At 42.1% G+C, this 21,869-nt stretch overlaps 7 protein-coding genes across 7 annotated transcripts; 3 read left to right on the top strand and 4 right to left on the bottom strand.

The window, feature by feature from the left end:
* Positions 1-5,008: 5,008 nt before the first annotated feature.
* Positions 5,009-5,851, bottom strand: N7459_003587 (uncharacterized protein; the record flags this gene model as incomplete). Its single annotated transcript, XM_056942771.1, has 1 exon — positions 5,009-5,851. One exon carries the CDS (start codon positions 5,849-5,851, stop codon positions 5,009-5,011), a length of 843 nt encoding a protein of 280 aa, XP_056802654.1.
* Positions 5,852-9,247: 3,396 nt separating this feature from the next.
* Positions 9,248-9,815, top strand: N7459_003586 (uncharacterized protein; the record flags this gene model as incomplete). Its single annotated transcript, XM_056942770.1, has 2 exons — positions 9,248-9,392; positions 9,478-9,815. 2 exons carry the CDS (start codon positions 9,248-9,250, stop codon positions 9,813-9,815), a joined length of 483 nt encoding a protein of 160 aa, XP_056802653.1.
* A 1,839-nt stretch (positions 9,816-11,654) lies between these two features.
* On the bottom strand, positions 11,655-13,407 carry N7459_003585 (uncharacterized protein; the record flags this gene model as incomplete). Its single annotated transcript, XM_056942769.1, has 3 exons — positions 11,655-11,768; positions 11,850-12,014; positions 13,318-13,407. Coding segments are annotated over 3 exons (369 nt in total), but the record flags the coding sequence as incomplete, so codon positions are not given.
* A 381-nt stretch (positions 13,408-13,788) lies between these two features.
* Positions 13,789-14,892, top strand: N7459_003584 (uncharacterized protein; the record flags this gene model as incomplete). The annotated part of the gene is made up of 5 exons (XM_056942768.1): positions 13,789-13,815; positions 13,880-14,005; positions 14,066-14,222; positions 14,288-14,602; positions 14,663-14,892. 5 exons carry the CDS (start codon positions 13,789-13,791, stop codon positions 14,890-14,892), a joined length of 855 nt encoding a protein of 284 aa, XP_056802651.1.
* Positions 14,893-15,446: 554 nt separating this feature from the next.
* On the top strand, positions 15,447-16,297 carry N7459_003583 (peptide alpha-N-acetyltransferase complex A subunit ARD1; the record flags this gene model as incomplete). Its single annotated transcript, XM_056942767.1, has 2 exons — positions 15,447-15,804; positions 15,915-16,297. The coding sequence occupies 2 exons, from the start codon at positions 15,447-15,449 to the stop codon at positions 16,295-16,297; spliced, it is 741 nt and encodes a 246-aa protein (XP_056802650.1).
* Positions 16,298-16,614: 317 nt separating this feature from the next.
* Positions 16,615-18,876, bottom strand: N7459_003582 (uncharacterized protein; the record flags this gene model as incomplete). Its single annotated transcript, XM_056942766.1, has 1 exon — positions 16,615-18,876. The coding sequence occupies one exon, from the start codon at positions 18,874-18,876 to the stop codon at positions 16,615-16,617; it is 2,262 nt and encodes a 753-aa protein (XP_056802649.1).
* Positions 18,877-19,968: 1,092 nt separating this feature from the next.
* On the bottom strand, positions 19,969-20,515 carry N7459_003581 (uncharacterized protein; the record flags this gene model as incomplete). The annotated part of the gene is made up of 3 exons (XM_056942765.1): positions 19,969-20,009; positions 20,060-20,151; positions 20,217-20,515. The coding sequence occupies 3 exons, from the start codon at positions 20,513-20,515 to the stop codon at positions 19,969-19,971; spliced, it is 432 nt and encodes a 143-aa protein (XP_056802648.1).
* Positions 20,516-21,869: the final 1,354 nt, after the last annotated feature.

The raw sequence follows: 21,869 nt of genomic DNA, 5'->3' as shown, positions 1-21,869 counted from the left end.
TATTATAATCTCTATTATCTTTAGATATAGATTATCTATTATTTAGTATTTTATTAGTAGTTTATAGTTTTTATAGTTTAGCCTCTTTATTAAGTAATTTATAAAATTATCTAAAGATATTAATATATTTTTTAATTTTCTTATAAACTAGTTCTATTTTTTATTATTTAGTTAACTATCTTAAATTAATAATATTAATATTTTTATATACTAAAATTCTTAGGTAATCTATATTTTTTATTTATTTTTAATATATTCTTTTAATTTAATTAATATCTTTATTAATCTTATATAGGCTCTTTTTAATCTCCTAGATATTTTTATTTATTATTATAGTAGCTTTTTATTATAAATTTTTATAGTTCTATAGTTTATTTATCTAATTACTTTAGATTATATTTAGTAGTTATTTTATATTATTTAATATTATTTATTTAATTCTAGGTTTTAGTGCTTTTTTTAGAGTATTCTTATTTATCTAGGTTTATCTATTTATTAATTTATTATCTATATAATATTATCTTTCTTAGATCTTATATAGTATTTATTTAGCCTTTTTAGCTTTCTCTGCTTTATTCTTAGAGTCTTTATGGATTTAGCTTAGTGCTTTTTATATTTCTATAGTATATCTTTTTAATATCTAATATATTAGTTTTAGGCCTTATTCTAGGTTTTATCTAGTACTGAGTTTTTAATCTAGTTTATTTTATATTATATAAAATATCTTTACTTTTATAGTTTTAGTTATATTATATATATTTTATTTTTAGATTATATAGATTTATTATATTTTCTAACTATTTACTTTATTTTTATATTCTTTTATTATATAGCCTAGCCTACTATATTTAAAATAAAGCTTTTTTTCTTTACACTATTTTTATTCTTTAGTAAGAAGCTTTACTATATTAAATTTTATTAGTTATAGTCTATAAAAATCACTATAGATCTTTTTAAGCTATTATAGTCTTTATTTACTCTTTTAGTAATAATATCTATTATTCTAATATTATCTACTATATTATACTTTATTTTACTAAAGTTTTTATTTATATAGTTAATTATTAAATTTAATTGCTATTTTAATTATTTTTAATAATTTAGTAAATTAATTAATCTATATTAATTTATCTTTAATTTCCTTTTTAAGACCTTATTTAAATAGCTAGATATATATATTATTATTATAGTCTAGATATAATATAATCTATTAGAATTTAGTAGTATATATATTTATTAAGCTGATTTATTAGATTTATTTAAGTCTTTTTTTTAGCTATTTACTAAGTATTAATATCTTTAAAGATTTATTTAAGCTATAAATATTTCTTTTATTAAATTACCTTAATCTTCTATAGGCTTTTTATTAAATTCTTAAATATAAGGCTTAAACTATTTAAAGGCCTATTTTTAGAGATATATAGATATATATATTATTTTATCTGTTTTTTTTATATAGTTAATAATATATAACTATATATTTATTTATATAAAGAATAATTATAATTTAGTTTAATCTCTATAAAAGAAGTCTAATTTAGATAGTTTTACTGCTAATAGCTATCTATATATTAGTTAATCCTATAACTAAGAAACTATTTTTATTAATTTAGTATTAATAAAAGATAGTAATAATATATATTTAGTCTATCCTCTCTTTATACTACTAATATTATTACTTTTTACTATTATTAGATTATAATTAGTAATATAGTATTAATTATTTTATTAACTTTATTTAAATCCTAAATTTAGTGTTTAATATATTATATACTAGCTAATTATTTACTACTATATTAGCCTTACTATTTTAAAAGTAGTATTTCTTTTAGTAGCTATAGTCCTTTTAAGCTTATTTATCTTTTTATACTATTACTTATTTAGCCTTATATAGGCTTAGAGTCTATAAAGTGTTTATCCTAAAAGGTATATTAATTAAGGGCGCTAACTAAGTTAGTTACTTAGAGATAGTAATCTTTAAATAAGCTTCTAAGGTTATTGGATATTAGTTAGAGTATTAAGCAATATAAAGTAGAACTAAGATAAGTTATATTTCTAATCTAGATATTTTAAGTAATAATAAGGGAGATTAAACATAAAGAACTAAATATATACTAGTAAATAAGCGTCCCTATATATCTAGTCTGTTATATTGCTAATAAGACTGGGTTTTATCACTGATATCTTCTAAGCTTATCACTGATAAGTCTGGTTATATAATCTGATCCTTCTCCTATTGTAACCTAAAGGTTTCTTTATATAATTTCTAAGTTGATTGGTCGTTACTTCTCTATCTTTGTGCCTTAGTGTGTTGCTGGTGCTAGGTCTGTAACAGATAGCTTAATCTGACAAGAGACTATATCTATTAATTTAGTATTAGTAAGAGACAGTTATATCTATCTTTAACTAATATTATTAGTACTATTATTTTCTACTATAGTTATACTTAGTAAGTTATAATAAGGTATTAATATCTTATTTTTCTCTTTAACTTTAATTAAGTACCTAAGATAGTATTTAATTTATTATATACTAGCTAATTATCTACTACTATATTAGCTTTATTACCTTAAAGGTAATATTTCTCTTAGTAGCTATAGTCCCTCTAAGCTTACCTATCTCTTATTATTACTGCCTATCTAGCCTTATATAGGCTTAGAGTCTATAAGATACTTATCCTAAAAGGTATATTAATTAGGGGCGCTGACTAAATCAGTTATTTAGAGATTAATATCACTAAATAAGCTTCTAAGGTTATTAGATATTATTAAGGGTGTTAATAATATAAAGTTAAATAATAATAAGTTATATTCTAATCTAGGTGTTCTAAGTAATAATAAGGAATTAAACGTAAAGAACTAAATATATACTGATAAATAAGCAACCTTATATATCTAGTCTATTGTATCGCCTAATAAGACTAGGCTTTATCGCTTAATAGGATCTAATCCTATCACTTAATATATCTTCCTATCACTTAATAGGTTGAGTCATATAATTTGATGCTTTCTTGTTATAACCTGAAGGCTCTGTATATGACTTCTAAGTTGATTTATTATCACTTCTCTATTTTCATGTCTTAGCGTGTTGCTAACACTAGGTCTATAACACTTAGTTATATTCCTTAGAGTCAACTAGTTCCTAGTTAAGGTATTACCTTTAGTACTATTATTTACTATAATTAATATATCATAGTTTTTATTTAATAAGGCGTTAATTATTTATCTTTCTTAATTTTAGTTAAATCCTTAACTAGGCGTTTAATATATTATATACTAACTGATCGTCTACTACTATATCAGCTTTACTGCTTTAAAGGTAATACTTCTTTTAGTGGCTATAGTCCCTCTAAGCTTATCTATCTCTTATTACTACTACCTACCTAGCCTTATATAGGCTTAGAGTCCCTAAAGTGCTTATCTAAAAGGTATATTGATTAAAGGCGTTAACTAAGTCAGTTATATAGGGATTAATATCACTAAGTAAGCTCTTAAAGTCGTTGGAAATCATTAAGGATATTAAGGATATATAGTCAATAAGAACGAGTTATATTCTAATCTGGTTATTCTAAGTAATAAAAAGGATTAAACGCGAAGAACTAAATATATATAGGTGAATAAGCGTCCTTATATATCTAGTCCGTTGTATCGCCTAATATACTCCTTTACATCAGTCGCTGTGTCCTAACACATCCTCCGATGTGCTTCATATCCTATGATATGACCAGTCATATGATATAGCATCTCTTCAGCTATAACCTGAAGGTTCTGTTACGTGACTTCTAAGTTGATTGGTTATCACTTCTCCATCTTCATGCCTTAGCGTGCTGCTAATGCTAGGTTTGTAACATATATATAATATCTTTTGGTATTGCCTAATCTAGAACCTAAATAATAGTGGAATAGGATCTATTGTAATAAATTAAGGGGCTTTAATGATTATAAATAGTGCCCTAAATAACCTACTAAACAATTTTAACCTATTAACGATTATTGTTATAATCCCTATCCTTACTATATTATATATCTAATGTTAGAGTATTACTGGATCCGGCTTGGCCTTATTACTTGAATTACTATTAGCTTCTTCCTAGGAATCTTTGCTAGGCTTATAGGAACCTTAGTGTAATAGAAGGTATACTAAATCTCTCCCTATAGGAGCTAGGCCTCTACCTATAACTAGATTGTGCCGATCAGTATCTAGTAGTAGATCCCTAATACTGTCCTTGTAGTGGTAAGCGAATATTTTATAACGTTACTATATATGAGGCGGCCTATACGCGGTCCCCCTAGGGAATAAAGTCCTTAGTTATGGCTATCTTTCTGTTTATAACGGCCTTATTAAGTGCGCTTGGCGAGATTCTGATCCCTGCAACCACGGATCTATAGCTGATATGGATATAGGGGGCTCTAACTGTCGCGCTTGCTGTCCAGATAGTCATCTTCTAGTTCCGGTTTAAGCACCTCAACGATAAAAGCTATCTGTAAAGCCATGTGTATGCTTCCACGACCGAGAAGACGATCTAGGGTGAAACAACCGGCGAAAAGGAAGCTGAGACTTCAGTTTAACGGATTCAGGCTGAGAGGAGAAGCTTTGAAATATTTTTATAAATTTTGCGTCCTTTATCTTGCTTGCATGTTGATATACTTAAAGGGCGGCTTCTATCACGGAGCGTTAGGCATATGGATACGAAATCAAACACTTATCCGGAGGGCTCATAGGGCAGTGGTGGAGATTAGCTTCTGTCGCCTGGCGACGCGAGAGTCTGAGATACTCTCTTGAAGCGTGGGATAGATGGAAAAACCAAGCAATTTGCGTTAAAGGATTGACTATTTCAGCAAACGGCGACTCCCTCATTCCGCGTTCAATTAAAGTTATCATCTCCTCATAAAATATAGATGGAATTCCCAAAGAGGATCTTAAAAGAACAACTGCTAGCCTCAGTAATCAAGCCGCAAGAGCGAATAGATCGTCATCAAGGCCTCCATCCCATACACCCCAACACCACCTAAAGGCTGCCTTCAGGAATCATAAATGGGGATTGGCAATAATCCCCGACTTCAAGAATGATCAATTCCTGCTGTGCGTCCACCTTGATCTCCAAAATGCGAGTCGTCCAATACATCCGGACTCCACTGATTTGCTTCCATCGTATATACTCTCGGATCCAGAATGTCACCACCTGGGCTTCGAAAGTGGTCAACAGTGCGTAATACCCATCAGTTCCCATCTCAAAGGCGACCCAATCACCCTGGTTACCATTGACTGATTCAACCGCCGTTCGAAAGATCTTGGACGAAGACCCGGCCTTGAGCATGACAGTTTGAACAATTGAGTTTCCCATGCGGTTCAAATCTCCGTAGCTGTTTGCATTATACCATGCAAGATTGAAAGCATTCGCGTATGCTTCTATATAAAGCTCTTCTCCGGCTTCCATGCTTCTTGACAAGGTGAGTATCAAATCTTTGAACCACACGTAAACATTAAACTTTGGAAGAGCCGACACGCGTCTGTCTGGTCTCAGCGGCTGTGAGAAGACCGTGTCGGAATTCGCGGGCGAAGGACTTGGGCCCTCATTGGCTTTGTCTAGCCATTGGACGTCGTAGCTCAGCGCAGGGTTGGTGATAGATAGAAAGCGGTATGAACCATCATAATCCGGCCAAAAGAAACGTTCATTATTGGGATTGTCGGGATCATAGTTGTCACCGCCGTATTTTCCTTTTTCATCCCACGTGGCAGCGATATTTTGGCCACGTTTAATTCGCTGCTTCCATTTGTAACCGTCGAAGAGTCTCTTTTCAGGCGTCGGGTGCGTCGGTTCGGAGGATGTCTCTTTGGAAAGGTCAGTCATCGTGCAGACTCTCACACGAACAAGATATATGGCTGAGAAATATACCATCGAGAGGAGCGGATTGAACTACTAAAGCCCAGAGACACACAGAGAAAAGAAGAGCCCATATCGGTAATCTTTGGGAAGATTGATAGGCCATTGGACAGAAAAAGACCCCCAAGGGAAAGAGGTCAATGAACCCAGAGTATTTCTCTAGAGAGGAAGAGAGACAGGAAAAAGCTCGCTCACTGGGTTGATAATCGGACTCGGAATAATAAAAAGCACTGGAATGATCAATGAATCATTCCATAGATTCCGGTCAAACTGGGCTAGTAATAGGAGTGCCCACCCGGGCAACGTTTGGAACCCTGGTCTTCCCTGGGAGGATTTGACAAAGGGATGGCGGCTTGCTATCACGTAGCCTACAAGGGGAAGTAGGCTTTAGCCCCCATCCACCAGGGGGGTTAATTTCCTCCCAGTCTACTATATAATCCATCCTCTTATCAGGGTGAAGAGACTTCCTCGGCATTAGTGACCGCCCCCAGGACTGGCATCAGTCAGGCGTCAAATCCTCTCTACAATAAAAGCGGAAGCTCTCAGTAGCAAGTATACAAAGTGATCGCCTATGTGGATTAGGCGAATTGGGCACGTATAATTGTTCGAATATAGATTTGGTCGGATTCTGAAATTTATTGAGAGATCAAAGAATTGAGATAAGAATTAATAACAACCTTGGAAGGATAAGAGGCGCACCACTTAACTAGACTCGAAGCAGACCCACCACCCATCCAGTAATAGTACACTTAAAGTATCTGAAAGAAGGGGGAAAAGAGTGCAAATATTTATTCTGAAGTCAGAGTATAGGTATTCTCCTTGATTTGCTATTGCTAATTGATTTTTCTATGTAACATGATCGGTAGGGGATCTGGCCACCCAACGTATCCGCGTTAGCTATTCGAACCCTACCATTTTCTACTGTGTACCATGTCTCCCTCATGACTCGTAGCTCCTCTTTCAGGAGTCCAAAGGAATTTTCACGGCAGGTATATCAGGCAGAAGTGCTTAAGATCCTTTCTCAACAGCTACTTCTCACCGTGTAGCTACACATGTAGATGGATCCACATGTAGCACATATAGGTCAATACATCTGTGAATATCTATGAGGAATCAATAATCGAATTCGGGTGCAAAAAACGGCGAGAGCATCCACGTACTGAGCACCAAATTTCCTTTGAACCCCTGTATGACTCGTGGCTCTTCATGACTCATGACATTTCCTTAATTGGAACATCAATGGTTTGGGGATGGCCCGCTCGCGTGTGGCGTCACAGCTGAGCGTAGGCAGCTAGTGCGGATTGATCCTTACACCAATTCCGAGACCTCCATAGGCACAGTCAGTACATATAATAATTCTGACTGAGAATGATCGACTTCAATATAGTTAAGCCTCCCTATCGAGTCCTATCTCTATAGCTCTGTATTATGCTTGCTAATACCCTAGTAGTCTGTGAAGGACTGTACAACCAATTCTGGTACATGTGGCGACAGTGAATGGTGCTTCTGAACCCGACGGCAAAGGCTCGACTGCGAAGACCGAACGTATCGGCAAGAAGAGATCGGGAATGAGATATGGTGTATCATATCAAATCTAGCACAAATATAGCAGACTTGAGATCTCTCACGGCCAACGGTATCCAGGAATCAGTTATTCGGGGCTGCTGACCACACGAATTTTCTAATAGTCTAGGTGCCCCGGGGTTTGACAACCCAAGAAACGTATTAGTACGACTAACTACTGCCTGGTTTAATGCCTTAGTTACGACGTCTCAAAGCTGATGCCCTAAGCCGGGTCCAGAGGGACTACAACCACCGAGGTTTTACGAGGGAGGTCTTAAAACCTCAACGGAGGTTCCATATCTATTGTTAGATAATAAGCATGACTAGGGGGAAGGCCAAAGAACCTTCTACGCGTTTCAATTGCGTCCTTAATATTGTCGATGGGACCGGATCCGTCTTTTGAAGTTGTAAGACCTTCCTCCTCAAACCTGGGAGGTTGTAATAGCTCTCACAGGCTCACCTCGTCGTAACTGACGCCCCGATCGTGGCCGACCCAAGGGTTCAATCGACGGTTACATTCTGTAACGGGTCAGACCCCGTCATGTTAATATGGCTCCGAAACTTCCCCCCTCAAAGTTGCAACTCGTCCGTGATATGATCGAGAGCCAGGCACTCACCACATCTCAAATGGCCAAAGAAGCCGAGTGTAGCAAATTCACGGTAATAAATGTTCGCAAAAACTTGCGGCAGTTCGGAAGCGTCTACGCACACCCAACTCGAATGGGGTGGAGACCGACAGTAACCCCACTGGAGATTCTAAAGCGGCTCTACGATCACGAATATCGCCCCCCCCCCCCCCCGCGGCCCCAACCCATACTGACTGGACTCAGCCCCCTGAGCAATGCCGGCCTGGACATCTCCGGCCAATAATGTGGGCAGACGAATACAATCACTTTTCCCTTGAGCACTTCGAATGATCATTGCGAGCGCCGGCATCAACCTCACCATCAATTCCTCCTGGTCTATACTTTTTTTCTGGAAAATACCCAGCCTTGCCTTCTCATGGTCGAGCAGGATCTCAAGCCATACTCCTTTCCGTGCCAAGACTTAGCTCGTTGCCCTGCGTCTCAAATCTCCACCCTCTCCCGAAGAGTCGGCTATGTTACGTCGATCGGGGTTCGCACATACCTAGGGGCAAGTTGGGCTGAACAGAATATAATATAAGTGATTCAAGTGATTCTTGATTCCGTATGTGAAAAAAGCGAGAAAGCCAATGTTGAAAGCAACAAAGTATTCCACGTGCGCGCTAATACATCTGGGTACGCCCGTGACAACCAGCCAGAGTTGGTGTCTATCCTAAGGCTATAACACAGATTAGCAATTGCAGAACCAAGGCAGACAGACAGGCTCGGAAGCCACCTCTCGGGTTATGATCTGCGTCGTATGTGTATCACTTTCTATGTATATCACTTCCACAGATGGTTAGCAGCGCGCTCTACTTGTACTTATATCACTGGTCACCTGTAGTGTTCGGGGCCTCTTTTATCGGCGAGGCTCGCACAAGAGCCTCCTCCAGATCCTTCCAGATCCTGACTTCGTTCCATCTTAACCCTCCAACCGCTCTGGGTCTCTCAGCTATTACTCGTGTTGAAAGAACGCCCCCTCGATTCTCTATCATATCGTGTAGTGATGATTATACACCACGGAGGCGGCTTCGCGGCTCGCCGCCCTAATGGTTGTTTTGGAAATGAGAATCCGGCAACGACTTGGGGAAGATACTCGGCATACGTTCCCCAAGTTTGTTCGAACTCAACTTGGAACCTTTACTACGATACCGCGTTCTTCTGCTGCGATCAGAACATGACAGCATATTTGGCCAAGACAAAGAACAGCGATTCTACCGATGCAACCTTTGGCTGTGATTCCCGGGACTACATGAACCAGTTAAGAAGTAATCATAGTGACTGGACTATTGAACCTGTGGATCCTTATACCCCCCCCCCCGGTATGTCTGAGTCTCCGTTTGTTTCTTTGCTTTCTTGCGGATTCGTAATATTGAACAAAACAACTAACCTGTTAAACAAAAACAGACCAAGGACCGAATAAAGGAGCTATTGCTGGTGGAGTTGTTGGGGGTGTTTGCGGCGCGATTATCATCCTAAGTCTCATATGGTTTTTACTACGTCGCCGCCGTCGCTCAAAGGTGCCTAACCCGGATGGCCCTGTCCTTATGGCTTCCGACACACCTACATTGTCCGATTACAGAAGTCAGCCATTTGAGGTTGAAGGAGACAAAAAAACAATGGTCGAATTATATGATCCTGCTCCAGTGCGTACCGAACTTGAAGCCGATAAACAAGCACGCCAAGAGCTTGATAGCGATATACCGAAGAACGTGAAACAGGGCCCGCCTTCCGAGCTTCCTTGATACAATTGCCTCGAGCCAACTGCCTACCATGAAGGACAGGTTTCGCATGTGCTTTTAACTATATACCATACCACAGGCTTAGGCATTTATTTCTTGTGTTTAGTTGGCCTACCGCTTTGGGCCTGAAATCAAAGCTAATAAGATATACTATTGAACAAGTGTTACATTTATGTTTTGTTAGACAACTAATTCATATCTACGTTATAGTGGTAGCACCATAGGCCTAGAAAGTTGTGACTTTGAGAAAGGGAGTCTCGGATACATATTGTGACGTTCAAAGAGTCGTAGATAAAGGAAAAAGCGTGTTAGCGGGGAAAACCAAAGAAGAATATATGCGTATAGAAATTTCATGTATAATATAGTCAGTACCATTTGTTTATATCATGTTTCAGGATCTAACTATTCTTGGAGCTAACACATTGACAGCTATACTGTATTCTGATTAGTACATTTAAGTTAGGGTTCGGGAATTAACGTCGAAGAGTATAGGGATAAATCTGATTTCAAATATTATGATACAAGGCTCTGAGGTTAATTTCGACATGTCAGCGCGTTAGAAACAGAGGATGGTCATGTTCTTGAAGATTGGTTTTGTGCTGTTCGTTGTCATGGTGCTTCTCCACCGGCCATGGTCTGTTCCTTCTGCTTTGCGTCCCCATCGCGTACCCCAAGCTTACGGCTTGTTGAAAGTGACTTCCCTTTGGTACTATTGTGTCGCGCAAGTCTGAATATACGTGAGTTAGCATTACACTCAATTTATATAAACCAGCCCTTTATAAAGAGCTTTCTCCAATGTAATGCCGAGTCCTTACATTCTCTCGGTATTCATAAGGTCAAAGTCATTGACCAGGGGAAACGCACCAATTTAACACCAGTACACATATTGGTGATATGACCGATTTGACAATTAAAAGGGGAAAGAGGCTTTATAAGTGCTTATGTTCATGCTCATTCTAAGAGGGATGGAAGTTGTTCTTTGATCATGGCAGTCTTATTTCTGCTCCCAAGGCTAGGAAACGGAAACAGAGCTTCATAGAAGAGCCTAGAGCCGTTATTACTATGGTTGAGTCATTTGATATATGACCTATCTTGGCCCGCTGCCTTCTACCATCCCTCAATGTTTACTCTGACCGCCATCAGATCCTTAGCTAAAGTTGAGAAACAATAGTCAAAAGTTAATGCATTGCCTATCCAGGAAGACTTTTGAAAGTAGAATCTACAATCTATTGAGTTATATATAATAAACAAAATAAAAAAAAAGCCCAAAGTCCACAAATCACCAAGCTTGTAATTGCTTTGACCAACGTGGCGAACGTTTGATAATGGACGCTTTTATTTTGCCCTATCGTTATTTTCCCGTCTGATTCCCCCTAGGCTGCTCTTCTGAGCGCCCGCGTTTTCGAGACGAGCACGTTGTATGCTGTGTGGCATTTGGGGAAGATGACATAATTTAATCTTGATATTATATTTGTGTTCAGTACTAGCATAGGCCAAAAATTCGGTGCTTTTAGCAAACCTAGGGAGGTTGCGACAGTCCTCCTAGTTGTAGATGATTCCGTTATGTGTATGGAGTAGATAAGAGTCGATGAGATGACGATAAAGAGAATCCGGACGCTTAGAAGGAAATCTATATGGAGGAGGGTTCGACGGCGAGCAACAGGATATACCATAGCAAATGATGTAAGTATCTATTGGGTATATTGTATTGTCTTTAGGAGGTAAGGGCTCCTCTAGCTAGTTTAGTGGTTCGTCATTTTCGTTATTAAATTTCTAATCAACACGATTGCCTCGCCTGCTAGGCTCGCAGAGCTTTAGGAGATTAACTATATCCTTGGTAACCTAAATATGGCGCTCGCGTAGCTTGTCCTTATTATAATTCTCTGCTTTAGGTCCGTAAAAGTTCTCTATAAGGCGAGCCCGTTCAGGAAAAACGTACTTCGGCGTAGGCAACTCCTAGTCTTTATCGTCAGAGCTGTTAGTATAATATATTTCAACCTTATATTCATTAAGTAGCTATTTAATCTATCTGTTAACTTTAAGTATAGATGCAATATGAAAATAATCCTTTCTGGCTGTCTCTCGAGTATTAGTTACGAAAGCTTTGCGAAGTTTAGTTATTTTTTCTCTGCTAACAATTTTGTGCCTTTGATAAAGGTGTAGGAAGGACTTTTGGGTATTCTTTACAGTACTAGCCAGAGACTATATCTCTGCTATACACACTCTCTTCTCTTATTTTAGCTCCTAGATTCTAGATATTAGTAGATAGCACACTTATATATATTGCTAAGCTCAGATAGAGCTAATAGGTCTCTTTTCCTAAGTATATTACTAGCAACACATAATAAACCCTCCTAAGGCGGTTAAAGAAGAATAATATATTAGAGATCATATCTAATAAACTATAACTAGTAGTGCTTTTTAAAAACTATATTACCTAACTGACTAAGCACCTTTTACTGCTCCTAGCTAGTAATATTCCTTACCTACTCTTAGTTAGACCTAATATAATAAGACCTCTATAGATATAGTAATAATATTTTTAGAGACTATATATAGGGATAACTTATAATTGACTTTATTTATAGCCTAATAGCGAAAGTTATAATATCTAATATCATCTTCAAATTAAGTATCTTAACCTAACTCTTTAAATACTTACTAATTTAATTTATAAGTTATTAATAATAATATATAAAGCTTATAGCTATATACTATATACTTAAAACGTTAAAGTAGGGGTGTATTAAGCACCTTAGGCTTTTAATAGAGTAAAAGGGAGGAACTGCGCTTTAGAACTTAGAACCACTAAATAAGCTTTAGGGTAAGGTTAGTATTAATAAATACTCTATCTTGAAAAGCAAAAGAAATAATTTAAGTGATCAGATAATATACTAATTAATAGTTACTATATATAAAAAATTTAGTTCTAGCAGTAAGGGTTAGTAGTAGATTAACTCTTATAGTATTTAAGATTATAAATATATTTACCTATCTATACCTTTTAGTCGACCTTTTAAGTTATAAAACTCTATAATAGTATAGAGAATATTACTTTTGCTCTAAAAGTTATATAGATAGAAGAGTTTAATATCACAATAGTAGACTAAATCTAGAAGGTTTATAATAGGGATATACTTTAAAAGATAACTCTAAAAAAAGGGATTTTGCTTATACTTGCCTAAAGAGGAGTTACTAGATAAAGAGGTATTCTATAGAAGTAAGATACTAGGTTATATCCTAGTAATAGTGGACTAAAGTTGGATAGTAGTAAATTAGACAATTATACTTCTATAATAAAAAAACCGCAAATAAACCTAGTAATACTAATAGATTATATAAAAGATACCTATACCTAGAGTATTCTTATCCTTTATTTATCTAGAAATTTTATATTCTACTAAAAATATATTATTAAGAAACTATGCTCTAGTTAGCTTAATCCTATTTAGAACAGAAGGAGCAACTATATATATTATATCTGCTTATAAATATTGTTATTAACACTAATAGGTAAATAGTTCAAAGTATTAATAAAGGCGGTGCTAGTATTTATTATACAATTGAAGTGCTTTTTTTTAGGATATCTTGAATATCTAGTCGAAAAAGTTTATATAAATTGCTTAATCTTCTAGCAGAAGATAGTCTATATAGTTATAGTTCAACTGAATACAATATCTATTCCTATACTATTCCTTAACTAGGAGGTTCTTAATTTATCAAGGATAAACTCACTTCCGCTAGTACTATTCGACTATAGTAATTTGTATTAGCGTTCTTGGCTTAAAGTTTAGAGGGGGCTATCTAAGACTACAGAAATATTTTAGTCTGGCTTGAGTTTCCTTGCAAAGGATAGGATTGGTCCAGTACTGGTGCTTATCAACTTAAGCTAGAGATATAGACCTAGGCTCTATAAGGAGACTCCGATATAGAGGCTAAGGTTTGGATTCTGGGATAGGAGACCTGGGAATCAAGGATGTTAAAGTCGATCAAGGCAGTGGAGGTAGGATGAGGAGGGGAGTGGGTTGAAAGACCCCAAAAGAGAGGACAGCCGGAGTATCTTATAGGCGCTCGATAGGCTGGGCGAAGAGGAAGGGGGCCAGGGTCTGGATACAGAGGGGAGCCATTTTCGGCGTCGTTTTGGTCCGGGGGGAACAATCGTTGAAGTCAAGCGTCACCAACGGGACGAGGACGTGCAGAACAGAGGGCGGTAAAGGGGAGCGGGCGCTCAATCGGCGGTTGGCCGGCCAAAGTTACGGGTGGAAAAGCAGCCGTTTCTGGCGCCAAAGGATGTCATTTTCGGCGTCGATTTCACAGGTCCCTATATTCTAGTTGTAAATTTCATATATTCCTACCGCACGTTTGGCGATTTGGATTGGGAAGACGAGAACATCAAAGACGAGGAGATCAGTACGTACATCGGCGTATCCCTTCTTCATTCCCTTCAACGTCCACCGCTGACGAAGTCAACCTAGATCCGGGAAACCCAGGCGTGTACTATTCCAAGAAATATGTGGTCCGAAAGGACGACAAGACCGTCGACACTGAAAAATCCCTCCTGCCGGATGAACCCGAATTGAATGGAAAGGGGCTCTGCACTCCGCCAACTGCGGGTGAGACGTGGGCAAAATGGAAGTTCATGATGATTTGCGATGACGTTTTTACGCGACCAAAACTAGTCGACCTGTATGCGGAACAAAAGACCCTCGCGGTGGGAACGTCGGTCGATAAGGTGCAGACGGCGGGCGCGGAAATGCTACATGAAATGATGCATTTCATCAATCAGCAAAGTGAGTCTGGAGCTCGACTTCATGACTGGGGCGAGCCTGGTTGACTGACTATAATCGCAGTCGGTGACTACAAGTTTCCAAATGGCAATGGAGGGCAGCGCGCGGCCTACTTTTGGAAGAACTGCGTCGCTCTCGCCATGCAAAGCATTGATCAAGGAAAACCAAATCTGGCACTGAAGAACGCGGACAATTATCGCACATTTTCATTGGCCGTCGCGCTGGATCTCATCGATTGGGATGAGAACGGTCAAGTACCAGATCCGAACGCCGCCCATGATGAGGAACTATAATGAATAACAGGCATTTCCTCCAGTTACCCAGATAGATTGGTATTCTCAACTATAACTAGACCAGTCTAGTGTCCACAGTACGGAGATGAGGCACTGTACCCAATGTAATACAGCTATCGAGATTATTCATTACTCACAAATGCGTCCTCATGATAATCAGAGAGAAGCAGTATAGTTCGGTTTTCTGTGGTTGGGTTATTCCTTATTTCTCCATACACCAGCTAGGTCCATCCTCCATATATGACTCTACAATGTAATCACCTATGCTTCAGCAAGCAATGCACGCAAAATAGCGAAATGATCGCCGATGCCGTGGAACACCGGTCTATACTTCAATACTTCGGTTCGGCTCAACCAATCCCACCGCGGTCACATGACCCCCACCGCGCATCAAATCGCAAATCGCAACTCCGACTGCCATCCGCAACGCCAACCCTCAATTCCGCAATTGAACGACCCCGACCTCAATCATCACTGGCCACGCCCCTCCAACCACTTAGACCTCACGAGACCACGCAAAGAGGGCACGCCACTCCCTCCGCTCCACCGCCAAAATGGTCGACATCGTCCCGCTCTCTTCGTACCCCTCCTACATCGACCTCCTCCCCTCCATCCAGACCTGCAACATCACCAACCTGCCCGAGAACTACTTCCTGAAATACTACCTGTACCACGCGCTGACGTGGCCGCAACTGAGCTTCGTGGCTGTGGTCCGGCCCAAGAGCGGATATAAGGCCGGCGCCGGTGCTGCGGGCGATCTGGCCGGGCAGTACCCCAAGGTCGTGGGATATGTCCTAGCCAAGATGGAGGAGGAGCCTACAGACGGGATGCAACATGGACACATCACTAGTCTGAGCGTGATGCGGACGCACCGGAGGTTGGGAATTGCGGAGCGATTGATGCGGATGAGTCGTAAGTGCACCCGAATATGACCCTGGTTGAATTCTTGCTAGAGGACGCCAGTTCTCTACAAGGCTTTGGGAATGTGTAATGAGCAGAACTGACCGTGGCTGGCCTTACAGAGCGAGCAATGGCTGAATCGCACCGCGCACACTACGTCTCGCTGCATGTGCGTGTTTCCAACACCGCTGCGCTGCGCTTGTACCGTGACACCCTGGGCTTCGAGGTCGAGAAGGTGGAGAGCAAGTACTATGCGGATGGTGAAGATGCGTATGCGATGCACCTAAACCTGCAGAAGCAGTGGATGGACTGGAAGGCGGTTGAGAAGCGGGATCGGGAGAACAGCAAGAAGGAAGGTGACGAGAACCAGGATGAGGGCGATGAGGTGGGAGAGCTGGGGAAGAAGGAGGATGGTAAGGAGGGAGAGAAGATGGTGCGGGTGAAGGTCGGGCGAGGACTTGGTGTTGGCGACTTGGTGGAGAAAAACGAGTCGCAGCAGTCATGATGGGTTGACTCGCTTTCGTCTTTTATTGCCTCCCATATTTATTCTGGGATGAAGGCTCAGACTATCTACGAGAAGGGATAGCTAGAGCCTATGTGTGTTCTAGATTTCGACATAGAAATGCCCTGTGATGGTCTATAAACTGCCAATCTCAAAAATGAATGTACATGATGTACATGAATTAAATGCATGCAAGCCTCATCATCCTGGTCTCCATTGAGTCGTAACGTCGTTTATCCTAGCTCATCCACGCGGAAGTATGCTTTGTGAGCCATGCACCAAATTGGCAACAAGGTCCCCAACCAGAGATAAAGCACACTTCAAGATTGAGAGTCCTTGTCCTTTTTCGGCAGAATCTTGCCAGGCTCGGTGCCACCTTCTGCGGACGCGGACTCATTACCAGAACGTGAGCGCGGCTGGCGTAGCTGTTGTTGCTGCTTCTTAGCATTGCGTGGTTTCAGCATCTCCTTGAGCCGAGTCTTCCTATCGGGAGCATCAGCGGGGAGATCGTGCGGGCTTGCCCGCAAGGCAGCGGGAGCATGCATCGTTCCCGGGCCACTATTCACTGAGCTGACCTCAGATTGTACAGGCGTTAACCGTGTTCGCGGTTGAGCATCCCGCGCGGCAGGAGTTGTCTGGGCATGCGTGCGAGCTGTGGCAGCGGAGTCGTCAACCGTAAGATTCTTCAAACGTCCGTCCAGCGATGCTTTGTCCTGATCCCCAGGACGACCAGGCTGTCCGTGGCGCCGGCGGTTTCGACGTCGTGTTTTGTCACGCTGTTCATCCCGAGCGCGCCGTGACACTTCTCTAAAGGCTTTCCTGGTGGCCCGCATTTCTTCCTTCAGGGCTTGACGCTCAGCAGATTGGCGCTGTTGTTGTTCTGGTGATTCCCAGCGACCCCAGTCGTTACGATCGTGTCTGTGGTGGGCGTGGCCATGGTGTTGGTCATGATTGCCCCTGCCCCACCCCTGACGCCAGTCGCGACGACCGTACATTCTGGCTTCGCGACGGGATTCCTGCAGAACGTCGAGTTGCCGCCGGAGATCGACGGCGGCCTCATGGAGTGTGCGGTCATGGCGGTCATTCAACGACTGCAACTGGGAGCGAATGTTTGCTAGGTCGGAGGCGCTAAGATCAGAAGTGGTCGACAGGGAGTCAATAGAGCTGAGGGAAGACTCGGACGACGTAGAGCTGATGGACGTCCGCCGAGACTTCTCCGTGGAAGGTTCTTTGGTGCCAATTGGATTCTGGTTCGCCGTTTGAATTCGGTCTGTGGGCTGGGTTTGCGTGTGATACGCCGGTGTCGAAGTGGCGGTGGTTGTCGGGGCAGTCTGCACAACTCCAGTTATTTGACCATCATTCTGCGGAGGCATCCAAGTGGGCTGGGGAGGGTATGAAACAGCTGGGTACGCTCCCGGCTTCCTTCCATGAAGTCTCGCTTGCTCTTCAATCCATCGCCCATGGGCAAGTGCTTGCTCCTCCACCTGCCGGCCATAGTGCATAGCATGTGCACTGATCTGATCTCCATACTGCTGCGCCTGCTCGGCAAAACGCTCCCCATACTTTTGTGCTTGGGATGTAAGGTGAGAGATCCATCCAAATGCCCCACCCTTGGAGGTCCCTGTGCTACCATATTGGGGCTGCGAATAGGCCCAGTTGTTCCACTGCCATGGGGGAACACCTGGAGGGGGTGGAGGTGGCGGGGGGTAGTAGCCAGGTGGTTGCTGATTTGGCGAAGTACCCGGCGGTGGAGGCGTTGGAACTCCCCACGGCGATCCGTATGGTATCGGGGGTAAATGGGGGTTGGCAAAAGGAGGCATCGGAGGGGGTGGCCAAGAGGTTGGGGACGGGGCATGCTGTCCCACCACCGGGGAGGGCGCATTCGGATGCATTGTAGGCTGTCCATCCATAGATACCGGAGTCCCAGTACCTTGTGTTGCCTTGGTTGCAGCAGGATAGCATCGAGGACAAAGGGCCGATGCGGGTGCCGCGTCCGGTTCGCCGATATACACAAAAGCGATGCGAGCCGCGCGGAGCTCGAAGAAACATTGATTCCACTCATCAATCACAGCCGCGATTCGCGCTCGTCGCTCTTCATCTGACTCCTGGGGACGATCCTTTCGGTCTCGTTGAATTTCCGCTCGCAGTTGTCGGGGCAGATGTTGTGAGGCAGCAGCCAGGCCTAAATGCGGCGGGAAAAGATACCGCAAGAACGTATCCCAATCTTGCTGGGCAATCTCCTCCACCCGAGAAGCCCAGCAGCGGGGCCGCCGCGGAAAATCCTTTGCCTGGCTGCGGGGATAAATTGTCATATGGTGATGCAAAATGCCTCGGCTTTCGTCGATGAAGGTTGGCGGCCGTTGTTCAAAATAGGCCGCAGCAGAAGAAAAGTGGGCTGGCACGACAGTGGACGAGCTCGCCATGCCTTGTTCCGCGATTCTAGAACTGCTAGCATCTTGTGGCACTGCGCTGTTTGCGCGCAAAGGAATCGAAGCCTGGGAAGCGTTGCCGTTCCGATTATTTGCCGGCGCAAGCAATGGATCGACGGCCGAGTAAGGCGGCGGAGCCTCCTCCTGGTCCATTCTGCTGCTCGCGCTGAAAGCGTCAAAATGTCGAGCAATGGCCAAATAATAGCAGGCACTGAGATTACAGGTATCCGGCAGCCTGTTCAACGCGGACCAGCCATGCTGTCATAAGCTAGCCGGGCTCGAAGAGGGTTTCGAAGGCAGCAAGATTACTTTAACTGAAGATCCGTCAGCACACAAGGCTTGGCACTAACTGGAAGATCAACGGCGCAAGTCTCACAGGCCGTGGAACTGCAATCTCACTGAGTAAGCTTAATGATGACCCGTTGCTCGTCCGACGGAGGCAAGTGAAATGGAAGATCGCCGAGGTGGGATCCTAAAAAGCGGAGGTCGATAAGATAAGCCCGGCAATGCTCGATCCACATCACGTGATATGGTTGAATCTTAGTGGATAATTGTGTTACGACCCCGGCCCTCGCAGGGACCGCACACATGGTCTCCATGGTCCTGCGTACCGCACGCACCCATGGTCTATATGGGCCGCCGTACCGCGCAGGGATTTACACCCCTGCGCACACACAGATAGCACGCCAGCGATTAGTTTACACTCAGAATCGAGTCATTGGTTTCTTCACTCTAATCCTTTTATCATCTCATCGGACTGCCTCGCAGAGCCAGTCCTAACAAATTGCAAGATTGAATTATCTAGCAGGCTCTTCTATCGCTATAGGATTGAGGGCCATATTATAGGAATAGACTTGGTAGCGGTAGACGAGGATTATAGGGGGGTGGGCAGTTGGTTTGGTGGTCATGGATGGCTCGCTATCTACTGAAAGCATTACCATATCTCCAGTGAAAGGGTGAGAAATATGCAAAAGGATCAAGACACAAGCTTTTTCGAGATTAATCAAATTGATATGGGAAGAGCCTTATCTCCCTTTTGCGTGGAAAGAGTAGGACCCCGAGGAATCTCGCACTGATGTGATATTATGGCGTGTTAAAAATACAAGGTCTTAATGGTGTGCCCATGAGATAAATGAAAAGGAATCGAGAAAGAATGGAAGTCCCCAGAGAGTCCCCAGCAAGATTATTGTGAGCGAGCGCGTAGACTGATCGCCGCAGAAGACGTTTAGGGCAAGATTTGCGTATTTACCAGCAGCTCAAGCCGAGGTAGGAGCCAACGTACTTGTCTAGAAAAGGTCAGCAAAAGCCTCGAAACAAGAAACCAATTGATTCTTACTGAGATCGACCTCGCTTTTAACCCCGTTGCAAGTGACCTTCATTGTGGAGCCGTCTAGGCTAATTTCCTGGCAGCTGGCACCGAAACCACCCCTATCACGAAGTCCATGTCTTAGCAAACCAAGCTTGGGAAAAGCATGAGAGTGGATGCAACATACTTGAATTGGTATTTCACTTCATTGTCGTGGTTGATAAAGCACGCGTTGAGATCCATGTTGGGACCAATGTTACCGCCCGACGAAGAAATAGTGCACTCATACTCGCCATTCGATTGCTTTGGACAGCCCTCAATGGGCATGGTGGTGTTGTAGGTACAAGAGTCACACTTCAACATGGGCTTGGGAAGGCCGGGATCGATGCGGCAATTAGAGCAGTGGTCCGCATAGCCGGAGTATGAATTGATCGCCATCGCCAGCGGCAAGGCTGTTGCCAGGGTAGCAAGAGCAGAGAAACGCATCTTGATAAGTATTGGAGAGAGTAGTCGTGTGGATTTCTGTGTATGCGATAATAGCAAAGGAGCCAGCCCTTATATACTGATATCCCGTGCCCCAGGATTCGACCCCATGCTGAAACCCCTATCGAAGCGAAGATCGCAGTCCAATCAATGATGGCATGCGCAGGTAGCCGAAAGTGAACAGGGTCAAATAAGGAAAAGGGGCTCCACTGGAGGCTAAGTGTCTATTCTTATATTCCTGGTTGTTTAGTTGGACCAAGACTTTCCTTCCAACTATTGGCCTACCTTACGGATTTAAAGGAATAGGACTTGAAGGACATAACTCATTATAGCCTCTGTTCACTGGATCTTGCTTTTTCATTTTCATGAGGACTCAATGCTGGGAACCGTATCTCTACACAAATGTTAGTAATTCGTCTTCGAATCATACAATACAGAGGGGGGCGAAGGTCGGGGGCCGCGTCTTGAAACTGAATCCCGAAACCAGCTGGGGGCAGGGCATCTGATCCCCCTTAGATAGGCATGCGATACGCTGTGGTTGGGCCGGGAATTGGGGAACGCTTTGAACTAGTTGCTGTCGAGATTACTACATGGAGGCAGGAGGACCGGTAATCACGTCCAACACTTTTTGTAAACTATATCCAAAACCGTCTTGTTCTTGCGAGCTGTCTTCCTAGTCAAAGGTCGCCGTGCCCTGGCCCCAGAGGGATTTGTAATTTTCCAGCCCCCCGGAACCCTGGAAGGATCACTGCAAAGGTTTCAGACCCACGGGTCAGTACCCCCGACGATTGCAATAATAATAATTGTGAGTTTAAACTTGGTGTGTATTCACAAGATAATACTAGGCTTCAGTTTATCATCGACTGAAAATATTGTAGTTTATCAAGCAGGCGGAACAACATAGAAAAAAAAAATACATAAACTATGGCGGGAAAGGGGAAGTATATACAGGAATCCCCCGTCAATTTGTACTCCCTTTAAGTCAACCTCATTAAACCGAACGAATTCATGAGCTGGAATCAATAGGATAACATATAGAATACCATATCTAGTCAAGGGCACCAAGACTAGTCAAGTCCGCGTCACAGCTGAGCGTGGGCAGCTAAAAGTTGCGCATATCCCCTAAAAGAGAATATCCTGCCGCCGAATCCAAGACCACGCTCGACTTCCACGCTACCCGGGGTTACAGATTTGAAATTATCCAATCTTTGCATAGCATAGTCCTAGGGAACATACCTTTAGGGCTGTCCCGCGGCGTCCAGCACCCCTGTTCCAGCTGAGTTGAGTCTAAACCCCATATTGACTGTACGCATAGGTTAATAGATTATGGTGCTGAATGTACCTATAAGGGTAGCTA

This window comes from Penicillium hispanicum (genome assembly GCF_028827665.1).
Source record: "Penicillium hispanicum strain IBT 35686 chromosome Unknown utg000003l_segment0_segment0, whole genome shotgun sequence".
NCBI lineage: Eukaryota > Fungi > Ascomycota > Eurotiomycetes > Eurotiales > Aspergillaceae > Penicillium > Penicillium hispanicum.
The sequence above is the reverse complement of the archived record's forward strand: the minus strand, read 5'-3'. Positions and strand labels throughout refer to the sequence as shown.